Source organism: Chamaea fasciata, unplaced genomic scaffold, assembly GCF_029207755.1.
Source record: "Chamaea fasciata isolate MVZ Bird 193981 ecotype frontalis unplaced genomic scaffold, bChaFas1.0.hap1 SCAF_19, whole genome shotgun sequence".
In the NCBI taxonomy this organism is placed as follows: Eukaryota; Metazoa; Chordata; class Aves; order Passeriformes; family Sylviidae; genus Chamaea; species Chamaea fasciata.
This window is the reverse complement of record NW_027094104.1, coordinates 5,908,359-5,930,329: the sequence shown is the minus strand read 5'-3', so window position 1 is coordinate 5,930,329 and position 21,971 is coordinate 5,908,359. Positions and strand designations below refer to the sequence as shown.

At 48.6% G+C, this 21,971-nt stretch overlaps 3 protein-coding genes across 7 annotated transcripts; 1 reads left to right on the top strand and 2 right to left on the bottom strand.

The window, feature by feature from the left end:
- The first annotated feature begins 1,202 nt into the window (after window positions 1-1,202).
- Window positions 1,203-4,817, top strand: DCXR (dicarbonyl and L-xylulose reductase). The gene is given in 12 exon segments (XM_066200823.1): window positions 1,203-1,304; window positions 1,306-1,353; window positions 1,356-1,418; window positions 1,420-1,494; window positions 1,497-1,581; window positions 1,649-1,746; window positions 1,838-1,992; window positions 3,208-3,250; window positions 3,566-3,665; window positions 3,805-3,869; window positions 3,958-4,075; window positions 4,529-4,817. Coding segments are annotated over 12 exon segments (1,056 nt in total). The 3' UTR covers window positions 4,633-4,817.
- Window positions 4,814-11,868, bottom strand: RAC3 (Rac family small GTPase 3). Of its 4 annotated transcripts, XM_066200825.1 has the most exons (7): window positions 9,904-10,021; window positions 9,437-9,514; window positions 7,746-7,817; window positions 7,362-7,479; window positions 6,667-6,729; window positions 6,025-6,184; window positions 4,814-5,914 (listed from the first exon to the last, which is right to left on the bottom strand). In XM_066200825.1, the coding sequence occupies exons 1-7, from the start codon at window positions 9,936-9,938 to the stop codon at window positions 5,784-5,786; spliced, it is 657 nt and encodes a 218-aa protein (XP_066056922.1). In that variant the 5' UTR covers window positions 9,939-10,021; the 3' UTR covers window positions 4,814-5,783. The 4 variants fall into 4 exon arrangements, with proteins under 4 accessions (XP_066056922.1, XP_066056923.1, XP_066056924.1 ...); XM_066200826.1 differs by lacking the exons at window positions 9,437-9,514; window positions 9,904-10,021 and adding an exon at window positions 11,779-11,868; XM_066200827.1 differs by lacking the exon at window positions 9,437-9,514 and having other exon boundaries at window positions 9,904-10,018.
- LRRC45 (leucine rich repeat containing 45) lies at window positions 10,677-21,891 on the bottom strand. 2 transcript variants are annotated; one of them, XM_066200815.1, is made up of 17 exons: window positions 21,666-21,891; window positions 21,067-21,128; window positions 20,146-20,216; window positions 19,645-19,823; window positions 18,828-18,956; window positions 18,125-18,237; window positions 17,541-17,599; window positions 17,352-17,429; window positions 16,248-16,383; window positions 15,877-15,954; window positions 15,588-15,699; window positions 15,348-15,418; window positions 14,384-14,476; window positions 13,712-13,804; window positions 12,666-12,839; window positions 12,426-12,573; window positions 10,677-12,031 (listed from the first exon to the last, which is right to left on the bottom strand). In XM_066200815.1, exons 1-17 carry the CDS (start codon window positions 21,889-21,891, stop codon window positions 11,835-11,837), a joined length of 2,019 nt encoding a protein of 672 aa, XP_066056912.1. In that variant the 3' UTR covers window positions 10,677-11,834. The 2 variants fall into 2 exon arrangements, with proteins under 2 accessions (XP_066056912.1, XP_066056913.1); XM_066200816.1 differs by lacking the exons at window positions 20,146-20,216; window positions 21,666-21,891 and having other exon boundaries at window positions 21,067-21,320.
- Window positions 21,892-21,971: the final 80 nt, after the last annotated feature.

Here is a 21,971-nt window from a genome sequence, read left to right as displayed (position 1 = left end):
GTTACTTAACTTCCTGGCAAATGCCTGTAGTGTATTCAAGTATGCCACTTAGCACATGTCAGCCTTCTGAAGTATACCGTGTTCCCTGCATTTTAACAAACCTTTCAGTCTTTACCTCAATACACTGTCTTCTTTACATGATTTTAGGTAGTTCTACTGAGGAGCAAACAAGCTGACTGCTACTTACTACAGTCCTGCAGCTCATTCTCGTATTTTTCCTTTCTATTATGTGTACTAAGGTACACATGAGGTATGGAAATAAGAAAGCTGCAGGGAACTGGATCAAAGCCCAGCTAGCACACTGGCTGTTCCGTAATGGGCTGTCAGTGTTACAGGTGTGCCTGTCACAGAAAACAGAGGAGGAATTTGTGGAATAGTAGGTTCTACCTCTTTATTAGGTGTTCTGCTAACTAGAATTGAGGCATCCTGTGGTTTAATTATTTGTCATTAATGGTTCTGGAGATTCCTGGTATCTATATATTTTTTTAAAAACACGTGTTAGGTTCTTGGTTTTAACGTCCTTTAGCAGAAAATTGTGAAACTTCATGAGCTCTTGAGGTGATTTTGTCTTCAAGCACTGCTTCTGAACTCTTCTGTTGGAACTTTTTTTCCCCTTCCACTGGGAGCAGCCTCTTGTAAGATGACGCAGACCAAGCAAGGACTGGGCAGCAATTGTGGCAAACTGCAGTTTAAAAATTACTACACTTTATACTGATGGCAGCAAAATTAAACAGTAGAAGTTTCACACTGTGGTCAGTGGTCACACTAGGTGTGCCAAAGAGGCAGTGCCCTCAAAGCTGGGAGTGTTTTTATGGAACTTAAAAAGGACCACATTCTCCTGCAGGGCAACAGGAAACTGTTCAGTGTGTTCAGGCTTGTTCCAAGGTTTCTTGTGTTGAGAATACAGTAAGCTGTGTGGATCTATCACGATGCAGCTTTTTTATCAAACTACTTTGTCATACATAAAGTGATTCTATAAAATAAATATTTAAATATGTCAAAGGCTGTGTTTTGTCATATTTCTTCACATGTGCCCTGTATCAAAAATATATCTGCTAATCCAGAAACCTGCTCTCCTGTCAGTCTCATGTGATGCCAAGGGCCAAAACACAACCTCAAGGACTAGGATGTGGAGAACAGAGATGGATGAGAAGAATCCTTGCACCTGCTTCTTAACAGAGTATAGTTAACGAATTGAGAGAATGAGGATTTTAAATGTCATCTTCAGCAGGAACTTTGAGGGGGCAGTGCTGGCAGGTCTTTTTCATCAGCCTATAAAGCCTGGTTTTCTGTGATCGCTCAAATAATACTTCATTTAAGAGTGAGAGCCACGAAACTTCACCTCTGTGTGCTTGTCTTGCTGGCTGAGCCTGCAGCCGGCTTCGTGCTGCGTTCCCTCGGCGCCGGGCAGCGCCCGGGCGGCCGCGGAAGCGGGCAAGGATCGCGCTGCTCGCTCGCCCTATGGAGCCGCCCCGCTCCCGGAGCCCGCCCCGGGCCCGCCCCGGCCACAGTCCAGCCGCAGCATGGAGACGGTTCTCAGCTTCCGCGGACGGCGGGCCCTGGTGACCGGGGCCGGCAAAGGTGACGGCGGGCGGAGGGCCGGGGGCGGGGGTCGGGCCGAGGCGAGTCTGACGCCGCGTCCCCGCAGGGATCGGCCGCGCCGTGGCCGTGGCGCTGAGCAGGGCCGGGGCGCGCGTCACCGCGCTGAGCCGGACGGCGGCGGACCTGGAGAGCCTCACGCGGGAGGTACCGGACCCCCTCCCCGCCCCGATAGCCCCGCAACGGGCCCCCGGGCTCCCCGGCGGCCTCCCGCCCACGCCGCCTGCCCTCGCCGCAGTGCCCGGGCATCGAGACCCTCTGCCTGGACCTGGCGGACTGGGAGGCTGTGGAGGCGGCGGTGGGCGCGGCGGGGCCGTTCGAGCTGCTGGTTAACAACGCGGCCGTGGCGGAGCTGCAGCCGTTCCTGGAGGTGACGCGCTCGGCCCTGCAGCGGTGAGTGGCCGGCCCGCAGGCGGCTCCCGCACGGGACCGCAGCTCCACGGGGAGCTCTGGGGACGAGGATGCCCGCCAAGGCCTCACAAAGCTGCGAACATCAAAAACGGTGCCAGAGCTTTCCAGAAAAGGGTGTTTTTAGAGGGGAAGCGGCTGGGAAGAACAAAGACAGCAACTGGTATAGAGACGCCAGACAGGCTGACATGCACACTTCTAGCAGTGTCCAGTGTTGTCGATTGTTACTGCTTATGTCCCTTTTCTTTACTGTCTTTTCATTCTTTACGTCATCACCTTTCACCCCTTAAACAGCAAAAGGAAACAAAGCAGTAGGTCTTACATCCATTTCTAAGTAGCCAGAACCTGCAGTGTCACTTCCAGAATGGAGGGGTGGACCTGCCATCCCACTGGCATGGGAGGAGAGTGCCTTTGCTGCCCATCAAGCTCAGAGCTTCCTGTCTAGTTCCAGCTCCGTTAAATTGAAAGGCAGTTGTTGCTAAGACAATTCAGAAATAGAGACAACAAAGTCAGGTAAGGAAGCAAAAAATCGTCAGGGTGGGAAATTAAATTTGCTAACTACAGTAACGTGACATCTTTTTTCCCTGAAAAGCTCCAGTTTTGCTGTATGCTTTAGCATACAAGCTATCTTGAGTCCACATCCTTCTGAGAAAATGTCTCTATGTTAAAAATGGGTGTTGAGAATCTACAATAAAGGTTTGTGACTAGAACATAAAATGTATGGATTCTACTAAGATCATTGTGCAGAACTGGCAGGTGGAAGCCTGACTAAGGAAGCACGATGTGGAAACAGAAGAAATGCTGTCTCTACTCACCCTAAAGCAGCTTTGCTTTACAAATCTTTGTGAAGGATTTACTTGACCTAAGAGTCATCTGCCCTGGCTGAGGCCCAGGGCTCTGTTTGAACTTTGACAGAGGAATTCCATTAGGCTACACAAGAGCAGAGTCCTGTGCAAAATGCGCCCGATGCATGCCTGCCCCTCCCCACACACTACCAGGCTTGCAGCCAATGGATGGTTCTGGTTCATTGCTGAGATTCCACCTGACCATTCTGGCTCTCCTGACAATTTGGCATTTCTGTCCGTGTCCCAGAGTATCACCAGTGTTTCCACAAGACTGGAAGCAGCACTTGTCCTCTGCTGCCTCCCAAAACAGCTCCCTGGGCACTGTCTAACTTAAATTTGACTTATTTATTTGTAGGTCTCTTGATGTGAATTTTGGGGCTGTGCTTCATGTTTCCCAGGTGAGGAAGAATTATCACTACAGCTGCCCCCATGAATAGCAGTGACTAAATTGTTGCACATAGTAGGGGTATGTGTCCACTGTGGGGGTTGAAAAGACTGCAGTCCAAAGTCAATCTGACAAACTACATGTACAGCCCCTTCACACTCTTGCTTTGACTCTTGTAAGCAGGAGAAAGTGAGGACTTGCTTCCTCCAGATGTTTTTGTTTTTTGGTCTACCATAATAGCCCAGCAAGATTCCCATGGAGTGAAATAATGATTTCTCTTGTTAGGATTCTTGCATTCTTTTTTTTTTCCTCTTCTCACCCCTCCCAGATAGTTGCTCGGCAGATGATTGCACAGGGGGTGCCAGGGGCTATCGTGAATGTCTCCAGCCAGGCGTCGAAGCGTGCGCTGAGGGATCATGCTGTTTACTGTAAGTGTGTGCAGCTTTAGCAGTGCCCCTCTCAGTTCTGACCAGCTGCAGACCCATAGTCACCAAGCTGCTGGCTGCCAGCTACCCGTGTGTTCCAGACCAGGTGCTGTGCAGTTAAATACCTCCTCTTCTCTTCAAGGTTCCACAAAAAGTGCTTTGGATATGCTGAGCAAAGTAATGGCATTGGAACTGGGACCCCACAAGGTAGGAGTCTGTGAGGGAAGAGTGTGAAAGCTGAACCTGAGCACAACCACAGCAGTTGAGTAAGACTGTTTGTTGCTCTTGGTCACAGATTAGGGTGAACACTGTGAACCCCACGGTGGTTATGACTGACATGGGGAGAATTAACTGGAGTGACCCTAAGAAATCTGCTGCCATGATTGATCGGATTCCCCTGGGAAAGTTTGCAGGTCAGTGATGTAGGTCTGTCCCCAGGCTATGCTCTCATGTTTTCTCCAAGCCTTCCTTCTCACTGACCAGAATTTGCTGATTTTTGGGCAAAGTGACAGTTCTGCTGAATGCCTTTTGGCTGAATTCCTGCAGTATTTTATCATGACAGGGTGAGAATCAACCCTCCTCTCGCTTTTTCTACAGCTTCATCTTGGGACAAGTGAAATGAACTTACTCTATTGTTCATAAACCTGACTGGATGGTTGCTGTGACCTAAGCACCATTTGATCACAAGGACACTTTGATGTCCAGCTCTCAGGCACACTGTCCCAGACACTTCATCAAGCACAGCTGGAAGGCAGAAACACTTTCTGGCTCTAATTACCTGTAGAGGTCAAAGGCAGACCTTTTTAGGTGCTTGTTTTTCTGGTACAATCTGAGGCGGGCATCAGATGTTCTCTGTTTGATTGCAGAGGTGGATGATGTGGTGAACAGCATTCTCTTCCTGCTGAGTGACAAGAGTGCTATGACAACTGGCAGCTCACTGATGATTGACGGGGGCTTTCTTGTCTCCTAAGATGACAGCTGCATTTCACACCTGGCCTCAGTTTTCATATGAATACTGCCTAGCTGTAAACTGGATAGAAAACAGTGACACAGACTTCTTCCTGGAGGGGCAGCAGGGCTGAAGACTGTACTAGAAGTGAGGCAGAAAATCAGCTTTGTAAGGCTGCTATATAATAAAGCTCACATACACCTTCATGGAGAATGTTTATTGCACCAAATAAGGTTTTATCTTGTCACTCTACATGATGATTAGAAATTGGACCTTTCTTCCAACCCTGTCCCCCCCCCCCACAACCCTTCAGAAGCTCTCCCTGTTCCATCCAAATCCACAGAGTCTGTCTGCATTTTCAGTGGGAAGGGAAAGAAGTTAGCAGACTCCTCATTGCTTCCTTTGTTGTCTTTAGTAGGAAAAAAAAAATAGAGGCAACAACCCCAGCCCTGCTCTGCAGAGACTGGATTCCGGGGGGAGGCCCTGCTAAAGACTAATGGGGGGGAGCAGCACCATGCTGTCCTAGGGTGTGCACACACAAAAAGGCAAATGCATTGATTGCACAGAGCTGTTTCACTCACAGAGTTTGGCTAGTACCCAACAAAGCACCTAATGATTCATTTTTCAGCTTGTCATTTACTTTGACCCCTTCCAGGGCTGGTTATGATTTCTTTAACAGTCTCAGGAAACATTCTGCTAGAGCACCAGTTTGTTAACTGTTAGCTACAGCAGGCTGGGCAAGGAGACCCTACCACCCTCCCAGCTATTCTTGTCTTTCAGCACCATTGAAATCAGCTCCCTCCCCACTCCCACCAGGATGTTCACCACCTGTTTCACCTGCAGGCTGTAAACAGGTGTTTCCAGAATAGGATGGATGTCTCAGCCCTTTCCACTTGGAGTTCAGGAGAGCCAAAACAGCTTGTTGCCCGAAGGAGCTACCTTGCCTTCCCCGCTGTACCTCCCCTGGGGGCTGTATAGTCCCCAGCTGGTCTCCTGTCCCCACTGCCCCTTCACATCAACACTGACGTTAAATCAAAGAGACATTTAAAAAACACTGACTTCATACATGATGAAGGGCCCTACACATCCCAGCCCCCTTCAGAAACACCCAGCTTAATATGCAATCTGTCAGAGGATGACAGCATGCTGAGCCAACACCTAGGCCACAGCCCTCAAAACATGGTACACTTTTTGCCAGGCTTCTTCACAGGCGGTGGGCAGAGCACAGCCCGGATGGCTTCATCAAAGACCGTCTTCAAGCCCCTCTGTGTCAGGGCAGAGCATTCGAGGTACTTTACTGACCCTGGGGAAAGAGAGCTCCAGCTCAAGCACTCCAGTTCTACCACCATCCGCTGTCCCTCACCCACTCACCAAGTTCAATGCCATCAACATCTGCCTGCTCATGAAACTCACCGATCTCCCGAGCCATGGCCAAGCCTTGGGGATAGGTGATGGGGGCCAGTTTCTTATCACGTAACCTTTCAATGGTGTCTTTATCATCCCTCAAGTCCAGCTTGGTGCCCACCAGGATAATAGGTGTATTTGGGCAATGGTGTCGGACCTCAGGATACCACTGAAACAGAGAGGCATGATAAGAAAAGTAGTTATATGAATGGCCATAATCATGAGGATGCATTCCTACTGTTGGGAATGAAGAGGTTCACTACTGACATGGTGGCGACACCTGAACAGGATACTACTGCCTACAGTTCTAATATGCTCTGCAAAAAGAGACTGGTGCAGATGTAATAATGAAGGCACCAAGACAGAATCCTAACAGACACTGCCAGCCAACTCTGCACACAGTGCTTCCCTTAACTGTATTTCAGCTTCTCAGACATCCCCTATCTTAAAATGCAAATTCAGAAAGGCAATAACTTAGCCAAAGAAGTAATGAATAAAAAGCAGGCCCCACTTAAAACCTGCAGACTATGACTTCCCCTCACCAAAACATTATTGTTGAAGTTTTGGGCTTGTAGGTGTGGTGCTGGGTGGGGCAGGGAGCATCACTGGTTCTTCCCTTCTACTGTTTCACCCAGGAGAAGAATACTTTACCTTAGCTCTGACATTCTCAAAGGAGGCTGGACTCACAAGGGAGAAGCAGATCAAGAAAACATCCTGTGTAAAAACAAGAGGGTCAGCTGTGCAGAAAAAAACAGCTAGAGTGAAGGGAGGCTGCAGAGGGAGCCTGAGAAAGGACAACCTCCTCCCACAAGCAAGGACTGCTGTGGCTTTAAGAAGTTCTTCCCCATTAAGGGTGTTAAACTAATTCAGAGAGGGAAGGAACGGACCTTGAGTGTATGATTACATCTTCTTTCACAATGCTGGGCTCTGCATGTTAAGAGCCTGAGGCCTCAAACATGTTAACAGTGCTAAGGGCTCCACCAGCAGCACAGGCATTAGGAACTGCTACACCCAGAAACACTCCTAGGGCAGCCCAATGGGGATTTGTCCTGCTGAGAGAGAATGGGAATATGGAACTGGCTATGCTGCACAGCAGCCCTACAGCATTCCTTTTACTTGAGCCTCCCCGGGGTACCCATAACCCTTCAAAGACCATTACAAAGAAAAGACTAGAACAGGACAGCCTCTTAGGAAAAAAATCAGCTGTGATACTTCTTAAACAACCAGAATTATGGGTGTAGCTGCAGCAACTCAGACTTTCCTCAAAGGAATGAAACGTGCCTGTCCTTGGGAGCCTCCCTGTCTCAGAGGGAGCAGTCACAAGCTAGTCCAGGCCCAGCACTCACCGTCTGTGGATAGGAAAGAGGCCGCAGTCGGTCATAGTCTTCTTGCCCTGCTGTATCCCAGAGGCCCAGGTTCACTGGCTTTCCATCTACCATCACATTGGCAGAATAATTATCAAACCTGCCAATGAGGAGTGCCCATTAGTGAGAATTTTATGGAGACCTTCACCTCTCTATACGGAATTCATGGGGGCAGTGAATCAGGAAAGGATACTGCAGCACAGTTCTAGTGGGGACAATCTGCCTTCCTCACACACACAGCCACAGCACCAGCCTTACCTGTCAAGTTCACAGTCTGATTTGCAACAGCCACCTCCTCACATACAAACCCAACTTTTACACATGCATGCATACAGATCAAAAATGAAGCCCAAGGCCATTACTTACACGGTGGGAATGTATTCTCCAGGAAAGGCATTTGTGGTGTAACTGATCAGCAAGCAGGTCTTCCCTACAGCTCTGCAGAGGGTAAGAGTGACAAGCATAAAGGAGGGTACAGCATGGAGCACTAAGGCAGTAAAACTCACGTTCCCCCACCAAAAACACATGGTTAGGCAGAAAGTTACCAAGCGAGAAAACAAGCCTGTTGCAGGCCGGAATTCCCTAGTTGTGACAGGCATGGCCTGAACCCAAAAGGTGCACCTTGCTGCCTGAGCACTTCCCTGCTCTCCGTCACTCCTTTTCCCTACCCATTGAGCCCTCAGCAAGACATCAGTCAAAATACAGCTGCTCCATGAACTAACAGAGGGAATAAATTAGGGTTGTGTACTGGGCTCAACAGATGCATGGTAATTTAGCAAAATGGATAAACAGTGAGGTTAAAAAACATGCAACAATGCAGAATTCTGCAAGCTCCTCAGATACAGGAATTCAGTATCAATAAATACAAAAGGGAAAAAAAAAGTTTCCATAAACAAAACTGGACTTTAAAATTGATCACTGTCAGTTTGGAAAAAGATTAGTGAAGAAGGATAAAAATACTGGCTCAGGATTTTGCTATAGGTTGGTGAGATTGGTCAGCCCAGCAGTGGCAGCTGGCAAGGGCCAGGCCAGGGCTGGCTGGCAACAGCATGAGCACACAGACTTTAAACAGTCCTGCAGATTTCCTAACAGAGAGCTTCACTGTAAGAACAGAAGAGTACCAGCAGTGTGAGCAACCTCTTTATCATGGAGAAAGTTGTCAACGGCAGACAACCTTCCAGAAAAAGACTGTGACTGCCAGTGCCAGGGACAGCTGGCCATGAGGTGCCTGGGAGAAGCTGAATATCTAGCAGAAATGCATATCCCGTACCCAATTCTGCAACCAGACTGATGTAAGGGAGGATGTCAGAAGAGAGTTGACAGTCCCCTGCACACACCCGCATGACAGAAAGCACAGAGAGAATGAACCACTATTACAACTCTTCTTCTGGATTAGGCCCCCTTGGTCTGAGAAGAGAGATGTTTTGTCATGAACCACTACACTGACTGGTCCAACTTTCCTCCTGAACTGTGACTTCTCTTTCCCACCAAACAGGGAAGCTTGTAATTCAAAAGAACCTGTGTATCTATGTCTTTACTATTTCTTTTAGTCTGCACTGTTGATTTGGTCTTAAGGCAAAACACAAGACAGCAAACCTTCAGCTGAACTCCTCTTCCAACATCCTGAGCTCCCAGTCATTCCTCTCCCTTCTGCAATAAGGCTGTTCTTTCTCCTACTCCCTTCTTTAGCCCTCACAGGCTGGAACCTGGAAAGCTTCACTGTAAATGTGTATTTGAGGGGGTGGCAAGCACGAGAAAGGAGAAGCCTTGTTCCTGCCTAAGATCAGTTCACATTTAGGTCTGAGTGCCACAGCTCTGTTCTTGCTGCGGTGAGCAAACTGGAATTGTGAGAAAAATATGCAGGATGTGCTAGGAAAGTTATAAAGCAGCATAAATCAAGTGCATGCCTACATCTTGGAGGCAGATGTGTTCCCCAAAAAAAGGCCTTTAGGAAGACCCTAAAGAAAAAAGCAAAAAGGGTGACAAGGTGCACGTGGTGAAATCAGAAAGAGCAACGCATTACACCTCGGAATAATCAACAAAAGGACATACGAGACCTGCGAACATCAAGATTTTCGGGAGGACTCTTGCCAGGAATAAAGCAGATACAATGAAAAATAGCAAAATATCGGCACCTAAATAAAACAACAAGGAGGCAAACGTAAAACCCACGAGAAGCCCGTGCTTGCTACCTAGCAGCATCCAAGTTGATGAACTATGAAAGGAGCAGGGCAGGGTTGCGCGGGCCGCGGCAAGGCCCCAGTCTCCCGCCGGGACCCAACGGCGGCTCGGCCCGCCAGCCCCGCTCCCGCCGGGCCCGGCGCGGCCCCACCCGAGCCAGGCCCCGGTCCATCCGGGCCGGACCGAGCCTCGCCGCCCGGCGCGGGGCCTCCCGCCAGCGGAGCAGCTCTCCCGGGACGCAGGCCGGGGCCAGCCCTCCCTCCTTCCCTCGGCGCCGCCGGGCCCGTTCGGTGCGGGGCTGCGGGGGCCGGGGCGCGGCCGGAGCGGCCCCGCCAGCACTCACCCGTCGCCCACCACCACACACTTGATCGCCTGCATCTGCCCGCGATGGCGGCGCCGCGACTGCGCCGCAGTGAGCGCCCGCGGGGTGGGGCGGGGCCGAGCGGAGCGGAGCGGGGCCGAGCCGAGCCGAGCCGAGCCGAGCCGAGCGCCGCGGGCAGGGCCGTGGCTCCCGCCGGCCCCGCCCCGCCGCTCTGCCGGGGCCGGACGCGGCTCCGCCGCGGGCGAGGGGACGAGAAGCGGCGGCCCCGCCCCACGAAAGAAGCGGCGGGTGCTGCTCGGAGCCGGTTACCGCACTGGGGCCCGCAGGCTCAAGGACAAAGCTTTAAAACCCGGCGACGTTGTAGCTGCACAGTTCACCGTCTTCTACCCAGAGCTGCGGAGGAACAAAGATGGAGTAGCCAAAATCCTTCAGGAAGATGGCTTTGGGCTTCCCCCAGCTCCCCAGAGTACCCCACTAGGAACAGAGGTGCCCACAGCAGTGGCCCGCTCTGAAAACAACAGTCTGCTTTTCCCTTACCTGCAGGTCTGCAGTGCTACCCAGCAGCCACAGACAAAGTAGCTTTTGCCACAGGCTCTCTTCCTTACGACTAGGGAACATCTTGCCAGCTTCTTTGCTTTTATCTTAGTTCAGAAGCAAAACCATCCCCATCTTATCCACCTGTAACAGCCTTTTAGCTCCAGGACAGGCTGACAGGGTCTTCAGGAGAAGAACACAGCAAAAGGCCCCACCCTCCACATCAGCCAAACATCCAGTTTGCCACTGTACAGTGTTAATGGCAAAATGCAAAAGTTCTTTATTAAGCAGAGCGAAACCCAATATAAAAAATCGTGAACACAAAGCAACCAGTTCACACAGAAACTTTCATTTTCCAGGTGTCTTTTAAAATATATACTCTAAGATAGGTTCCCACCCAGACACCCAGGGAGAACTCCCTCAGGGCTCAATACAGCGGACCTGACAATAGCTCCTGCTTTCTCCTATTCAGACTCTTGTAACCCCTTCCCTTTCTCCAGGTCATGCAAGGACCTGTGCTGTCAGGAGAGGAACCACCTTCTCCCCTTTGTGCTCTGAGAAGCAACTCCCTGGTGTCACACCAGAAGCGTCTCTCCTCTCCTGGTTAAGGCCACAGCACTCAGTTCTAGGAGCCTGAGAAGCCAGAACAGTTTTGCCATTGGCCGTAGTGAAACTAAATCCTGTAGCAATACTGGCCACAACATCTACAGCTAAGGGCTGCGGTTCACAGTGAAGCAGCACAGATGTTGACAGCCAATCACCCACCCACCCTTTCAGCACTGCCGAAGCCCAGCTGACCCACAAGGACACGGACAGCACTGCACCCAACGCCCCTCGGTACAGCAGTTTCTGTCTATTCTGAACGTGTATCTACTGCCACCAATACAGCCAGAGCCACAGCAGGGAGGGTAAACAGGCCAGAGAGGGCCCCATCAGACTCTGCTTCTGTCTGTAAATACTGTGTAAAAAAAGCACAGGCAGGTAATATCTGGTGTTTCCAGCAGTTTCAGGATCTCATTAGCAAGGCAAATTGCTATGGCTCACAGGGAACTGTAAACACTCCTGTCACTGTTTCTCTGTGAGCAGTCCTGGCATCCAAACAAATGCTGCAGCAGGACCCTGCCGGGGAACATACAAACTCCCCCAGTAACCAGTAACCCCCTGTACCAATAGGCTGTGGCACTGCAGTGGAGGGGGCTCCACATCATGGATTCAGACCCAAAAGCCTGGACGGTTGTTTCCTCCTCTCCTTTATGCCGTCAGGAGGAAAATTTCTGAACAGCAAGAGTATTTGTCTGTTTCCAAGCCCTTGTGTCACCCCACTCTGATAAAACTGCCCCATTTAGGAAGAAGGAGTTGTACCTGAGTTGCTCACTCTTTCCCTGACAGGAGGTATTTGGATCCATTAAGCCACGCTCTCACTTCCTAGAACTGTGGGTTCCCAAGGGAGATCCCTGCACATATGCCATGATGGCATTCTGCAAGAAACTTGCTCGCTGGGCCTCCTCTTCCCTCATCCTGGAGATCTCAGCTTCCTTCATTCTCAGCTTCTCCAGCAGCAGAGAGATCTCACCCTCCTTGTCCAGCAGTGCTTCACGGTGATTACTGGATAGGGCTGTGAAAAAGCAGCATTAATAAAGAACATCAAGGTATCCCTAGAATAAACAAGAAAAGGCCAAAGGCAATGGAAATGGTATGGTCAACAAGCACACAAGAGGAGCTGCATGAGACAAACATGAGAGGTTTTGCACAGACAGCATGCACACTTCACTGCGCAGGAAATCCGAACATTTTGTTTGCTGTGCAGCTTTGGGTGGTCATCTGTGTCTTGCTCTCTACAAAATGAGGACAGGAATCCCTACAAATACACATGGATGGAGAGTACAACTCATAGGTGTAGACACAGGCAGGAAGCACTTGCTGTCACTACCTGTAAGCACAGCTCAGTTGCAGGCCCAATGCAGGGTAATTCAGTGTTACCATTTAAGAGGCATGAAAGCATCCATCACCTTTCAGCTGTCTTTCCAGAGCTGCAATCTTCTCTCTCAGCCCATCCTGGGCTGTGCGTTCAGCCTCCAGGTGCCCAATCTGCTCCTGTAATTCCACTTTCACCTTATTTAGCTCTGTCACTTTCTCCTCTTCCTTCCTGTCCAGGTCCTGACACACAAAGACAAATCCATGAACAACCAAACAACTTCAGCAACTTGTTCTGGCCCCGTGGTGACTATCTCTACTCCAGTCCAAACTACCTGCTGAAGTTCATCCAGCCTCTTCCTGAGTCCATCAGCACACAGGCTCAACTGTTTGGCTTTGGCCTGGGCCTCAGCAACCATTTCTTTTTGCTTAAGGCAGCAGTTCTGAGCTTCATCCCTTGACTCAGTCATCAGCCGCAGCTTCTCTTCTAGATGTTCTAATCGTTGCTGCTGTAAGACACAAAGGAAAATGAAAATTGAAGAGTCCCACTTCATTCCTTGGAAGAGATTCTCCTTCTTTACTCCTAATACAGTAAACCCTTTACTGAGTCAACTGACACTGACAAGCACAGGACACAGCCCTGCTCCTTACACTCAGGTGTGACTCCTGGCTGCTTCCTCCTGCTAGGGAGGACACCGACAGAGACTGAAACACTCAGCTGAGAAACACAGACAGGTCCTTGGCAGATGCACCGATGCCACTGCCAGTGTTTACAACTAATGCTCCACCTTCACTTCCTCCATACCCCAAACGGCTCTCCATACCTCAAACGGCAACACCACTGCATGCAGATAAGCAACTGCTGGGTCTCACACAACAGGTTTGTATGTCTGTAACTCAGTGAAGCATTTTATTTTGTGATGTTACAAGTAAGTAAATATTCTAATAGTTTTTGTGTATTTTCCTCATCCCTTGTTCTCGTTCACAGGATATTAATTTCATTGCCATTTTCATGGAGTTCAACACTACAGTGACTTTATTTATCTACCAGCAGTAGCCACCTGAAGAAATTTCTCAGAGTTCAGAGAAACAGGAGCACCCCATCAAAGTTGCCATTAAATAGAAGGATCAACATCTGGTCATTGGCTTCAGATGTTGGCAACTTAAATCTGCCACAACAATATCCACATCAGTTCTGTTACTACTGAAGACAATTCAAATTAGACTTTTCAGGGCTCGTTCTTTAGCAATCACACCATTTGTGGGTCAGTGAAACCCAGAGAGAAGTTACTTAGCAGCTCCCCAAGACTAAAACATAGACTAGGTAGTCAAATCACTTCCTTCCCACAGGGGCAGGCCCACAGACAGGTCTTGTCCTTACCTCCTCCAAGCGTGCCTGACTCCGGACTTTTATTAACTCCTCCTCTGCCTGTCCTCGCTCAGTTAGTGCAGCTGCTTTGACTTGGCTCAGCTCCTGCCACAGAAATATGGAAAATCATTCCAGACAGAGAGGCTGCATCGCTGCAACACTGACCAGAGAACACTAGCAGCTTCCATTCACAGGCTATAATATGTTCTCACTCAGGGGCAGCAAAAGCAAACAAAGATGACAAACCTTTCCTCACTTCAAGACCGTTATCTAAATTCAACATGAATTTCAGTTATATGAGAGCAAATATTGGTTAAAGCTCTCCAAAATAAGGGAACAGGAAAGAGCAGTTCTGGATGTAGCTGGGGAAATAGATATGAATAAACATGCTACACTTGTGACAAAATGAGAAACCTATGAAGTCAAATCTTAGTAAGACTCTAACCACGTTCAATGGAATCCTTATTTTTGTCCAATCTGAATGCACAAGTTTCTTCTTGGAATCTTCTTCCTTAGTCCAAAGCAGTAAAAAAAATTTTAGCTGGTATACTGCTGTTTTCTGTTCCCCCTTACAGCACACAACAACAAAGGTCTGCAGTGGGAGACTCCACAAAGCTTTCCTGGCAGCTTTCTCTGTGCACTGCTATATGAGTGCTCAAACGTGCCTAGAGGACTTTTTCTCACCTCCTCCAGAGATATCCTGATGGCCTCCAGACTCTGGATCCTGTTGTGCATGGAACGTTCACTGGCCTCCATGTGCTGTGTCATACGACCCACCTGCAGAGCAGTAGAAACCATTTACACGAGTGACAGAAAACCATTCCCATCTCCAGGCACAGCAAGCAGCAGGACTACTTGCCACAGTAGTGAAGCATCCTCTCACTGACCACCTATCAGCAAAGAAAAATTCTTACCTCTCCCAGAACTCCACTAGGAAGTTGTAATACAGATAGAATCTACCCTCTTGAAACTGGGAAATTTTTAGACAGAGATCCTTCCCAGGCCATAAGGAAGATACAGTCCAAGCTCTCATTGTCAAGAGATTCATTTTCTAGTTGTAATGTTGGTAAAATCTTCCTGACCTGTGACTCTTATTAAAAGATTTCAGTATCTTCAGAGAACTCTATTAGTATAATTTTATTTTGGACAGATTTCAGACCTCAGTAAACACTGCAAAGAGAATTGGTTGTAGTCTGTTGGCCTGTCCACACTCAGACACAACCCCCTTTGAAACACAATAGAGAACGAACTAGCGTGCTGAGCGCTGTTAAAGGACTGCTTGTGTAGCAGCAATTAAAACATTAAAATATATTTATTTCAGAAGCAGAAAAATATTCCTTATTTATAATTACCTCTGTGCACAGACCAACACAAAGGCCAGCCTCTCAGCCTCTCTTGTAGCATCACACACCACTCTGGCCCATACTCTTAAAAGCTAGAAAATCTTACTAGCTGGTAGAAAGTCTTATGGTCTCTTCACTCAGGCTTTGCTTGAAGAAATGGCCCATTATTCCGAGAATTAATCTGAGCCCACTAAACTTTTAGTTTTTTTAAGAGCATCAGACAGCAAACAATGACCTCCAGTGGTAATGTATGTCAGGACCAAAGAAAGACTAAAACCAGGATGCTGCACAAACCCCATCTTTACCTCTTTTATCCGAAGGGATTCCATATCTTCAAGGCTTTGTTTAAATCTTCTCTTCTCCATTTCCAGACGTTCTGCAGATTAAAAGCAGGTATATCACAATTCTGGCATTCCTGCCACACAGCTGTATTCGTACTTTTTCACACTCTGCCAACCCTTTCTCCTTGCCTGCCTGTGCTGTTGATCCAGGACCAATGATCCCACCCACAGGCGTCCCCAAGCTGTTTCTACTCCTCCACTCACCTTCAGCCTCCACAGCTCGCAGCTTCAGTTCTGCTGTTGTGTTGGTCAAGTCTTGTTTTACCTGGAACAGCTGATCCTGCTGAACTTTGCACTTCCTCTCCAACTCATCCACCTACATAAAGAAATTACCACCACAAAAGTTTTTCTTTTCCTATTGGCAGAGAAAGTTGGCTGTACAGGACAGTGAAGAGACACCCAAAACAAGCAGCAAAGTAGAGGCCATATAAATATGAAGCAGATGTTATATACGTTCAAGTGTCACTTCTCAGACTTGGACTTGGTTTCCTACCTGGTTTCTCAGCAACAGATTTTTCTCACTGGCAGCAGACAAGTCGTGCAAAAGCCTGCCTTCCCGATCTGCACCTTCCTGCAAACAGAATCAAAATTAAAAACCTGTACTTCCCCTAGTTCTTGCACTACCAACCTATGCCAACCAACATCACACCCAGCTAAATTCAACCTACACCATAAACACCAGGGCTCCTCTTCATACCTGGCAACTATCTATCTAATTTACACAGAATTTTTGTCATGGTGCCTTTAGTTAAACCAGTCATGGTAAAAATCATGTTTGCCTACTGCATCCAGCATCCCCCAAATCTACACAATACAGTGATGACCTATAGCCCTGCTCTCAAAAGTAGGACTTATCAAGCTTACCTGCTTTTGTTGCTGGAGCTCCCTGAAGTGGCACTCAGCCACACAGTTCTGTTCCTGTTTCATGGCATTCAGCAGCTCTCCCAAGTTGCGCACCTTCTGCTCAGACAGAGCCAGGGCAGCTTCAGTCATCTGTAGCCTATAAAGAAAAGCACTTTATGGAGTATTTTCCAAGGCAGACACTGCAGTAAGCTCTCTATGCCATCTGGTACAAGGTGCTAATGTCCATCTTGCAGTAGATAAAATCAGGCTACCTAAATGGGACATTTTTTGCTTTTGGGAAAAGGACACCGCTGACCTCTCTATGCAGCAGTGTCTGCAGTGACCTGGGACTTCTCAGGGCCCAGTGTTCTCGTGTCCATTGCAATTGCCCTGCACTATCTTCCAGGAGCCACTTTCCCTGCCCAGACCCGTACAGGATTTGCCTGCTCCCACAGAACAAAGCTGGCTATTTTATATCACTGCAAAGCTGTTTAAAATTAGAGACAGGATTTTAAACGTGGGTAGCAGAAGCAATTTGCTTGTCCTGTCCAAGAGGGACATGTTCACATCACTGCATGGCATAATAACACTGCCTTTACCTAGCAGAACTAAACTAGGCAGGCTCAGCAGTGTTTGAAGTCAAACCACGGCCATGCGCATACGGCTCTGCATAACCTAACACTTCTTTTGTTTTTCCTTTTGTTCAGGAACACTTCTTTTGTTCCTCTTCCTCATCATTCCCAAGCCAGGCTCCTCCATACCTGCAGTGGTTCCCAGAGAATACTGTCAGCTGCCAGGGGAAGCAGGTAGAAATTCCTATCAGGCTATAAACCATGCAAGGAACACGCCCCAATCCCATATGCACAATCCTTTTTCTTTCTTCCCGCCTTCTGTAATTCACTTGCTCTTACACCAATGCACTGTAATTTTACTTAAAAGCAGACTAAGTATCTAGTGTGGCAAGCTCAAAGGCTTGATCTGACTGTAATTTCTAGATATTATTGCAGAACTAACCAAAATAGTAATCCAGCTACCCTACAAGATTATCCCCCTTCTTAGAAGCTCTGCTTGGCACTGCTTATACAGCACAAACAGTGGGAAGACAAAGGTTTTCCTCCTCCATACTTGGTTTTCAGTGAATTCATAATGGAGTACTGCTCATCCAATGCTTCCTGCAGCTGGCTGACTCGTGCTGCAGACACTCTGCATTTGGGAGGGAAAAAAAAAAAAAAAAGGTGGGTAACTTATGCCAGGAAATAGAGAGTGCTTAATTCTGCCATCAAAGAGCAGAGAACATTTAGAAATCTAACTCACTTCTCACTTCTGGCTCTTTCTTCTTTCTCCCTGTCTACAGTATCCACAAAATCCATGAACTGTGAGCAAGGCAAAATTCAGTGAGAAAATGAATATCAGCTACAGACTTTTACATTTCTCATCCTTCTCTCCCCAGCAACAGCTGAAGACATTTCAAGCCACTCTACTGAAAGCAAACTGGAAGTCTGATTGTTTTATTAGCACATCTGAATAAGGTCATCAGCTATAGAGATTCTGCATCCTGAGGTGTCAGACAGAAAAACAGATCTCTAGGTTTACACCATTTGGAAAATATCAAACCAAATGCAAAAGAAGAAATGAATGCACAAATAACCATAACTCCTCCAGAATCCAGAGTGAATATGTTCAGGAGAGACGTGTCCATACTCGTACTGTCACTTGATTGCTAGGCAACTTAGCTCAGAGAACAGACTCAACGTACTAAACCATGCTGTGTGCCTGCCCATAAAAATGTACTTGCAACTTCAGGTGCACAGTAATACCGTCACTGAGGGTTCTGTGGGGACCTCAAGGGAAAGCAAAAGATTCCAGTGACCCCATTTGAACTGCCAACATCTGCTGACCTGCTTCTTCTTCTCATCCTTCAGACTCAAAACCTCCTTGCTGAGGATGTTCACTTGGTTCTGGGCCTCACTCAGGATAACCTCACGGTCTTGGTTGTGATCCAAGGCTTGTTCTGATGCAGAGAGAGCAAGAAAACATGCACAAGTTTCTAAAGCAACAGAATAGCAAGCATTGCTGGGAGAGACAGCACTCAGGATGACCACTGGCTATCAGAAGCACCAGGACAGTTGTCCTTCTCAGGCTGGCCCATGTAGAGAGAGTCCCACCTTAGAGCATATGGTGGGATGGGATCAAAGAGAGCAGTGTGTGTAGGGTAATCAACACCCCAGCCTCAGGAAAGCTGTTCAACTCTGTTGTGGGCAGGACAATGTCACAGGATGTGCTGTGTAAGCCACACCAAAACTTGGCTCATCAGAGGCAAACTATGAGCAAAAGTCTCAAGTTCTCCCACATTCACATGGCACAGCAATCTCTAATAACTCAATCCAAATTATTTTTTTTGCTGGTGAAAGTGAAACTTCCAACTTGACTAGCCCTCACTAAAAGGCAAGAAGTGGTGACTTAGGGCACTGTGGAAATGCCATTGAGAAAGGGAAGGAAAGGCTTAGCTCTCTTCTGGAGGAGTAAGTGCTCTATAATCCCCCAAGTGCTAAACTGGGAAAGGAGTTCAGTGATTCATTACCGTACACACATCATACTTACCCACAGCTTTCAGGATGTCGCCAGGAACATTGTTCCCTGCCAGCTCAAGCTTCTTCAGGGTCTTGTTGTTGTGCAAGCAGTTCAGCAAAGCTCGACCACCCAGAAGCCCAATGTTATTCCATCGCAGATCTGCACAGAAAGCAAACTTTCACCATGGTAGTCACGTATCTGCTGAAAAAGCCGGGGCTCAAGAGAACCCATAGATCTACAAGCACGGTTAACTAATCCCAGATGGTCTCAGCACAAACACAGGTGACCCCCTTCAAGATGAATGACGGAGAAAAAGTGACAAAGCAGGAAAGGCAAGGCTATATCTTTAGTAAACTGGAGGAAGCCATGACAGTTGAAATTCTACACAAGTCTGCATCTCACATTTGGCTCTCATGAGCCTTACTTCCACAGACAGAATCTGCGGATGAGAAAGAATCGGCAACAAAAGCCACACTCTCCTGAAGGAAATTCCAGCAAAATTCCATATAAGGACAAAGCGAGTGTGAATTAAGAGTCTGTCACGAGGCAGGCCAATAGCAACCACAAATAGGAATGAAAGCATTTCCTCCTCCACTAAAAACTGTTCTGCTCCAAGTACACAATTTTTCATCTGCAGGTTTCGTTCCAAAGATTCCAGTTTCAGTTACCACTCTCCAAAGGCCACGAGGTTGTGCCCTCTCCCTGCACAAAGCCAGGAAAGCACTTCAGATTGACAGGAATTGGGAATGATACCGACCAGCTGGAAGAAACTAAGGCAAGAAACCAGACGATACAGGTGTGTTTGCAAGCATATATATACACACATATGTGGGCAAAGAACTCTTACCCAGCTCCTGAAGACTGGTATTCTGTGTCAGTGCCATGGCCAGCTCTCCAGCCCCTTGATGGTTGATCTGGTTATTGCGCAGATCCAGACGCTGAAGAACGTTGTTCGCTCTCAGTCCTTGGCAGAAAAAGGAGAAGCCCTCCTCCCACATGCCGAGGCTGTTCCATTCTAAGGTTAAGCTAGGGAAAGCAGACAGGATTGGTGTTTGTGGAGTGAAAGGACAGCTGTGTGAACTTGAACGACACATGGATCAGATCATGGCACACCCAGTCAAACACCCAGCCCTGTGAGAGGACTCGGTTTCAGCCAGCAGGATGCTGCCAGGGCCCAGCATCCTCCAACAGAGCACCTCCAGTTTTCATGCCTTTGCCTGTCCCACCCTTCACACGAAATTGCACCACTTGACATTCCTCCTACCCCAACAAAAAACACCCTCAACCCTTTTCAAATGTGCTCCACCTGGCAGGAACAGTACAAACAGAGGTATATACATTTTTTTACCTCCTGATGGATTTGTTCTGCCTAAGAAGTTTTCCCAAAGCCTCAGCTCCCATGCTTCGCAGGTTATTTCCCTGAAACAGAAGCCCCAGGTGATCAGTAGGCTAAGCCTGTCCCAGTCCACCTAGACCACAAACACCACCAGATGCATCCCAGCTGTAATGCCAATTTCAGTTGGGCAAAGACGGTCCAATCAACATTTGTTTCACGTTTCAGTCAGTCAGCCTTCCACAAAATGACAAACCCTGGAGGAACAGCAGATCCGTACTGCTCTTATGAGGGCACCGTAACTGAGAGCTTCCAAAAATCACAAAATAGCACAGGATCAGCATGGGCAACAATGGGACAGGAAAGGCAATTCTAGCTAAGCATGACTATTTTACTACACTTCATTAAGAAGGGCTCTGTTAACAGTACCACAAACGAAAAAGAAAGGACGCAGTTTGTGACTGTAAATTCAAGGGAATAGCTGTATGCCAGAGGAATACAGAGAGAAAGTCACTCTCAGGAGAGAGACAATCACATCTGAAGGCAGATGCTTAGTTCAAAGCCCAGGCTAGTCAAAAGACAAAAAACACAGGTAGAACAGATAGTAACTTACTGATCAATACAGAAATCCCTCAAAAGAGCCTATATATGCCTCACCTGCCCAAGCAGCAACTGACAAAAAATATATAGCAATAACTTCCTATCAAAAGAGAGTAACTGAATAAAAATAGATAATCTGCAAAGTAACTTCAGAAAACCGTAACATGGTGTTAACGAGTCAAGGAATGAGCCACTTGAGAACAAAAACCTTACAGAAGTATGCATCTTGTTGAACAATCCTGCACCAGGACTGTCCAGTTCTGTTTCTGATTAAACCTGTGCTCCTTTTTTCTTCTCCACCACAGAACGCTCTTAATCCTATTCAAACAGACTCACCTTCAGATCCAAAGATTTGACTGTGGTGTTGGAGCAAAGACCATTCAACAAAAGTCGTACACCTGAGCAGAAAAAAAGAGCTGTTTATTTCATCTATGAAACCCTCTGCCTAAACCAGCAGCATATCATCCCAGCGTATCATCCTGTTAAACAGCCAGCTCAGGAGACGTGGCTAAGATAAATTACTTGGTAAACTGCCACTGCTACTAGAAAGCGTGAGCCTGAGCTTTGAGGGCAGGAGACTGTTTATATATTCTCAAAAAGAAGCCCGGGCAGAGAACTACATGTCAGTTTGTGCATCTACCTGACTCAGCCCTGAAAAAAGCCCACGTCCAGACAAGCTCTGCGGACACAGGTGTGCTGCCCGCGGAGCCCCCTCACTGCCGGCCACTTCAACCAGCCGGACTGTCCCGTCTGTCCACGGCCAACAAAAGCAGAACTGCGCTCGCCGCCGGAGGGAGAGCCGAGGGGTGCGTGCCCGCCCGCACGGTAACGGCCCGGGCACCTTCCCCGGCCTCAAACAGGAGTGACCTCCCCCCCCACCGCCGCCGGAGGGGGCGCGGGCCCGCCGGCCCAGCCTGAGGGGGCCTGGCGCGCACCTTCCTCGCTCAAGCCGCAGTCGCCGAGCGCCAGCGCGGCCAAGGGCGCAGCCCCGGGCAGCAGCCGGCCCAGCGCGCCGCACGTCTGCAGCGAGAGGCTCTGCGCCGCCAGGTCCAGGCGGCCCCGCGCCCCGTCGGGCTCCCGCAGGCGCCGCAGCACGGCCTCCTGCGGGGCAGCGCCCGCGGCCGCGCAAAGCCGCGCGTAGTCGCGCCCGAACTGCTCCATGGCCGCGGGCCCGCCGGAACTGCTCCCGGGCCGCGCGGGTCGCCCCGGAACTGCTCCCGGGCCGCGCGTTCCCGCCCGCC

Coding starts and splice junctions, on each gene's coding strand:
- RAC3 (XM_066200824.1), bottom strand. CDS start 7,978: ATGCCTGTCACAACTAGGGAATTCCGGCCTGCAACAGGCTTGTTTTCT. Junction 7,480..7,745: donor GGAGAATACATTCCCACCGT/GTAAGTAATGGC, acceptor CCTCATTGGCAG/GTTTGATAATTATTCTGCCA. Junction 6,185..6,666: donor TTGAGAATGTCAGAGCTAAG/GTAAAGTATTCT, acceptor TCTCTGTTTCAG/TGGTATCCTGAGGTCCGACA.
- LRRC45 (XM_066200815.1), bottom strand. CDS start 21,891: ATGGAGCAGTTCGGGCGCGACTACGCGCGGCTTTGCGCGGCCGCGGGC. Junction 17,600..18,124: donor AGGATGAGAAGAAGAAGCAG/GTCAGCAGATGT, acceptor CCTTGCTCACAG/TTCATGGATTTTGTGGATAC. Junction 15,955..16,247: donor AGCTCCAGCAACAAAAGCAG/GTAAGCTTGATA, acceptor TTCTGTTTGCAG/GAAGGTGCAGATCGGGAAGG.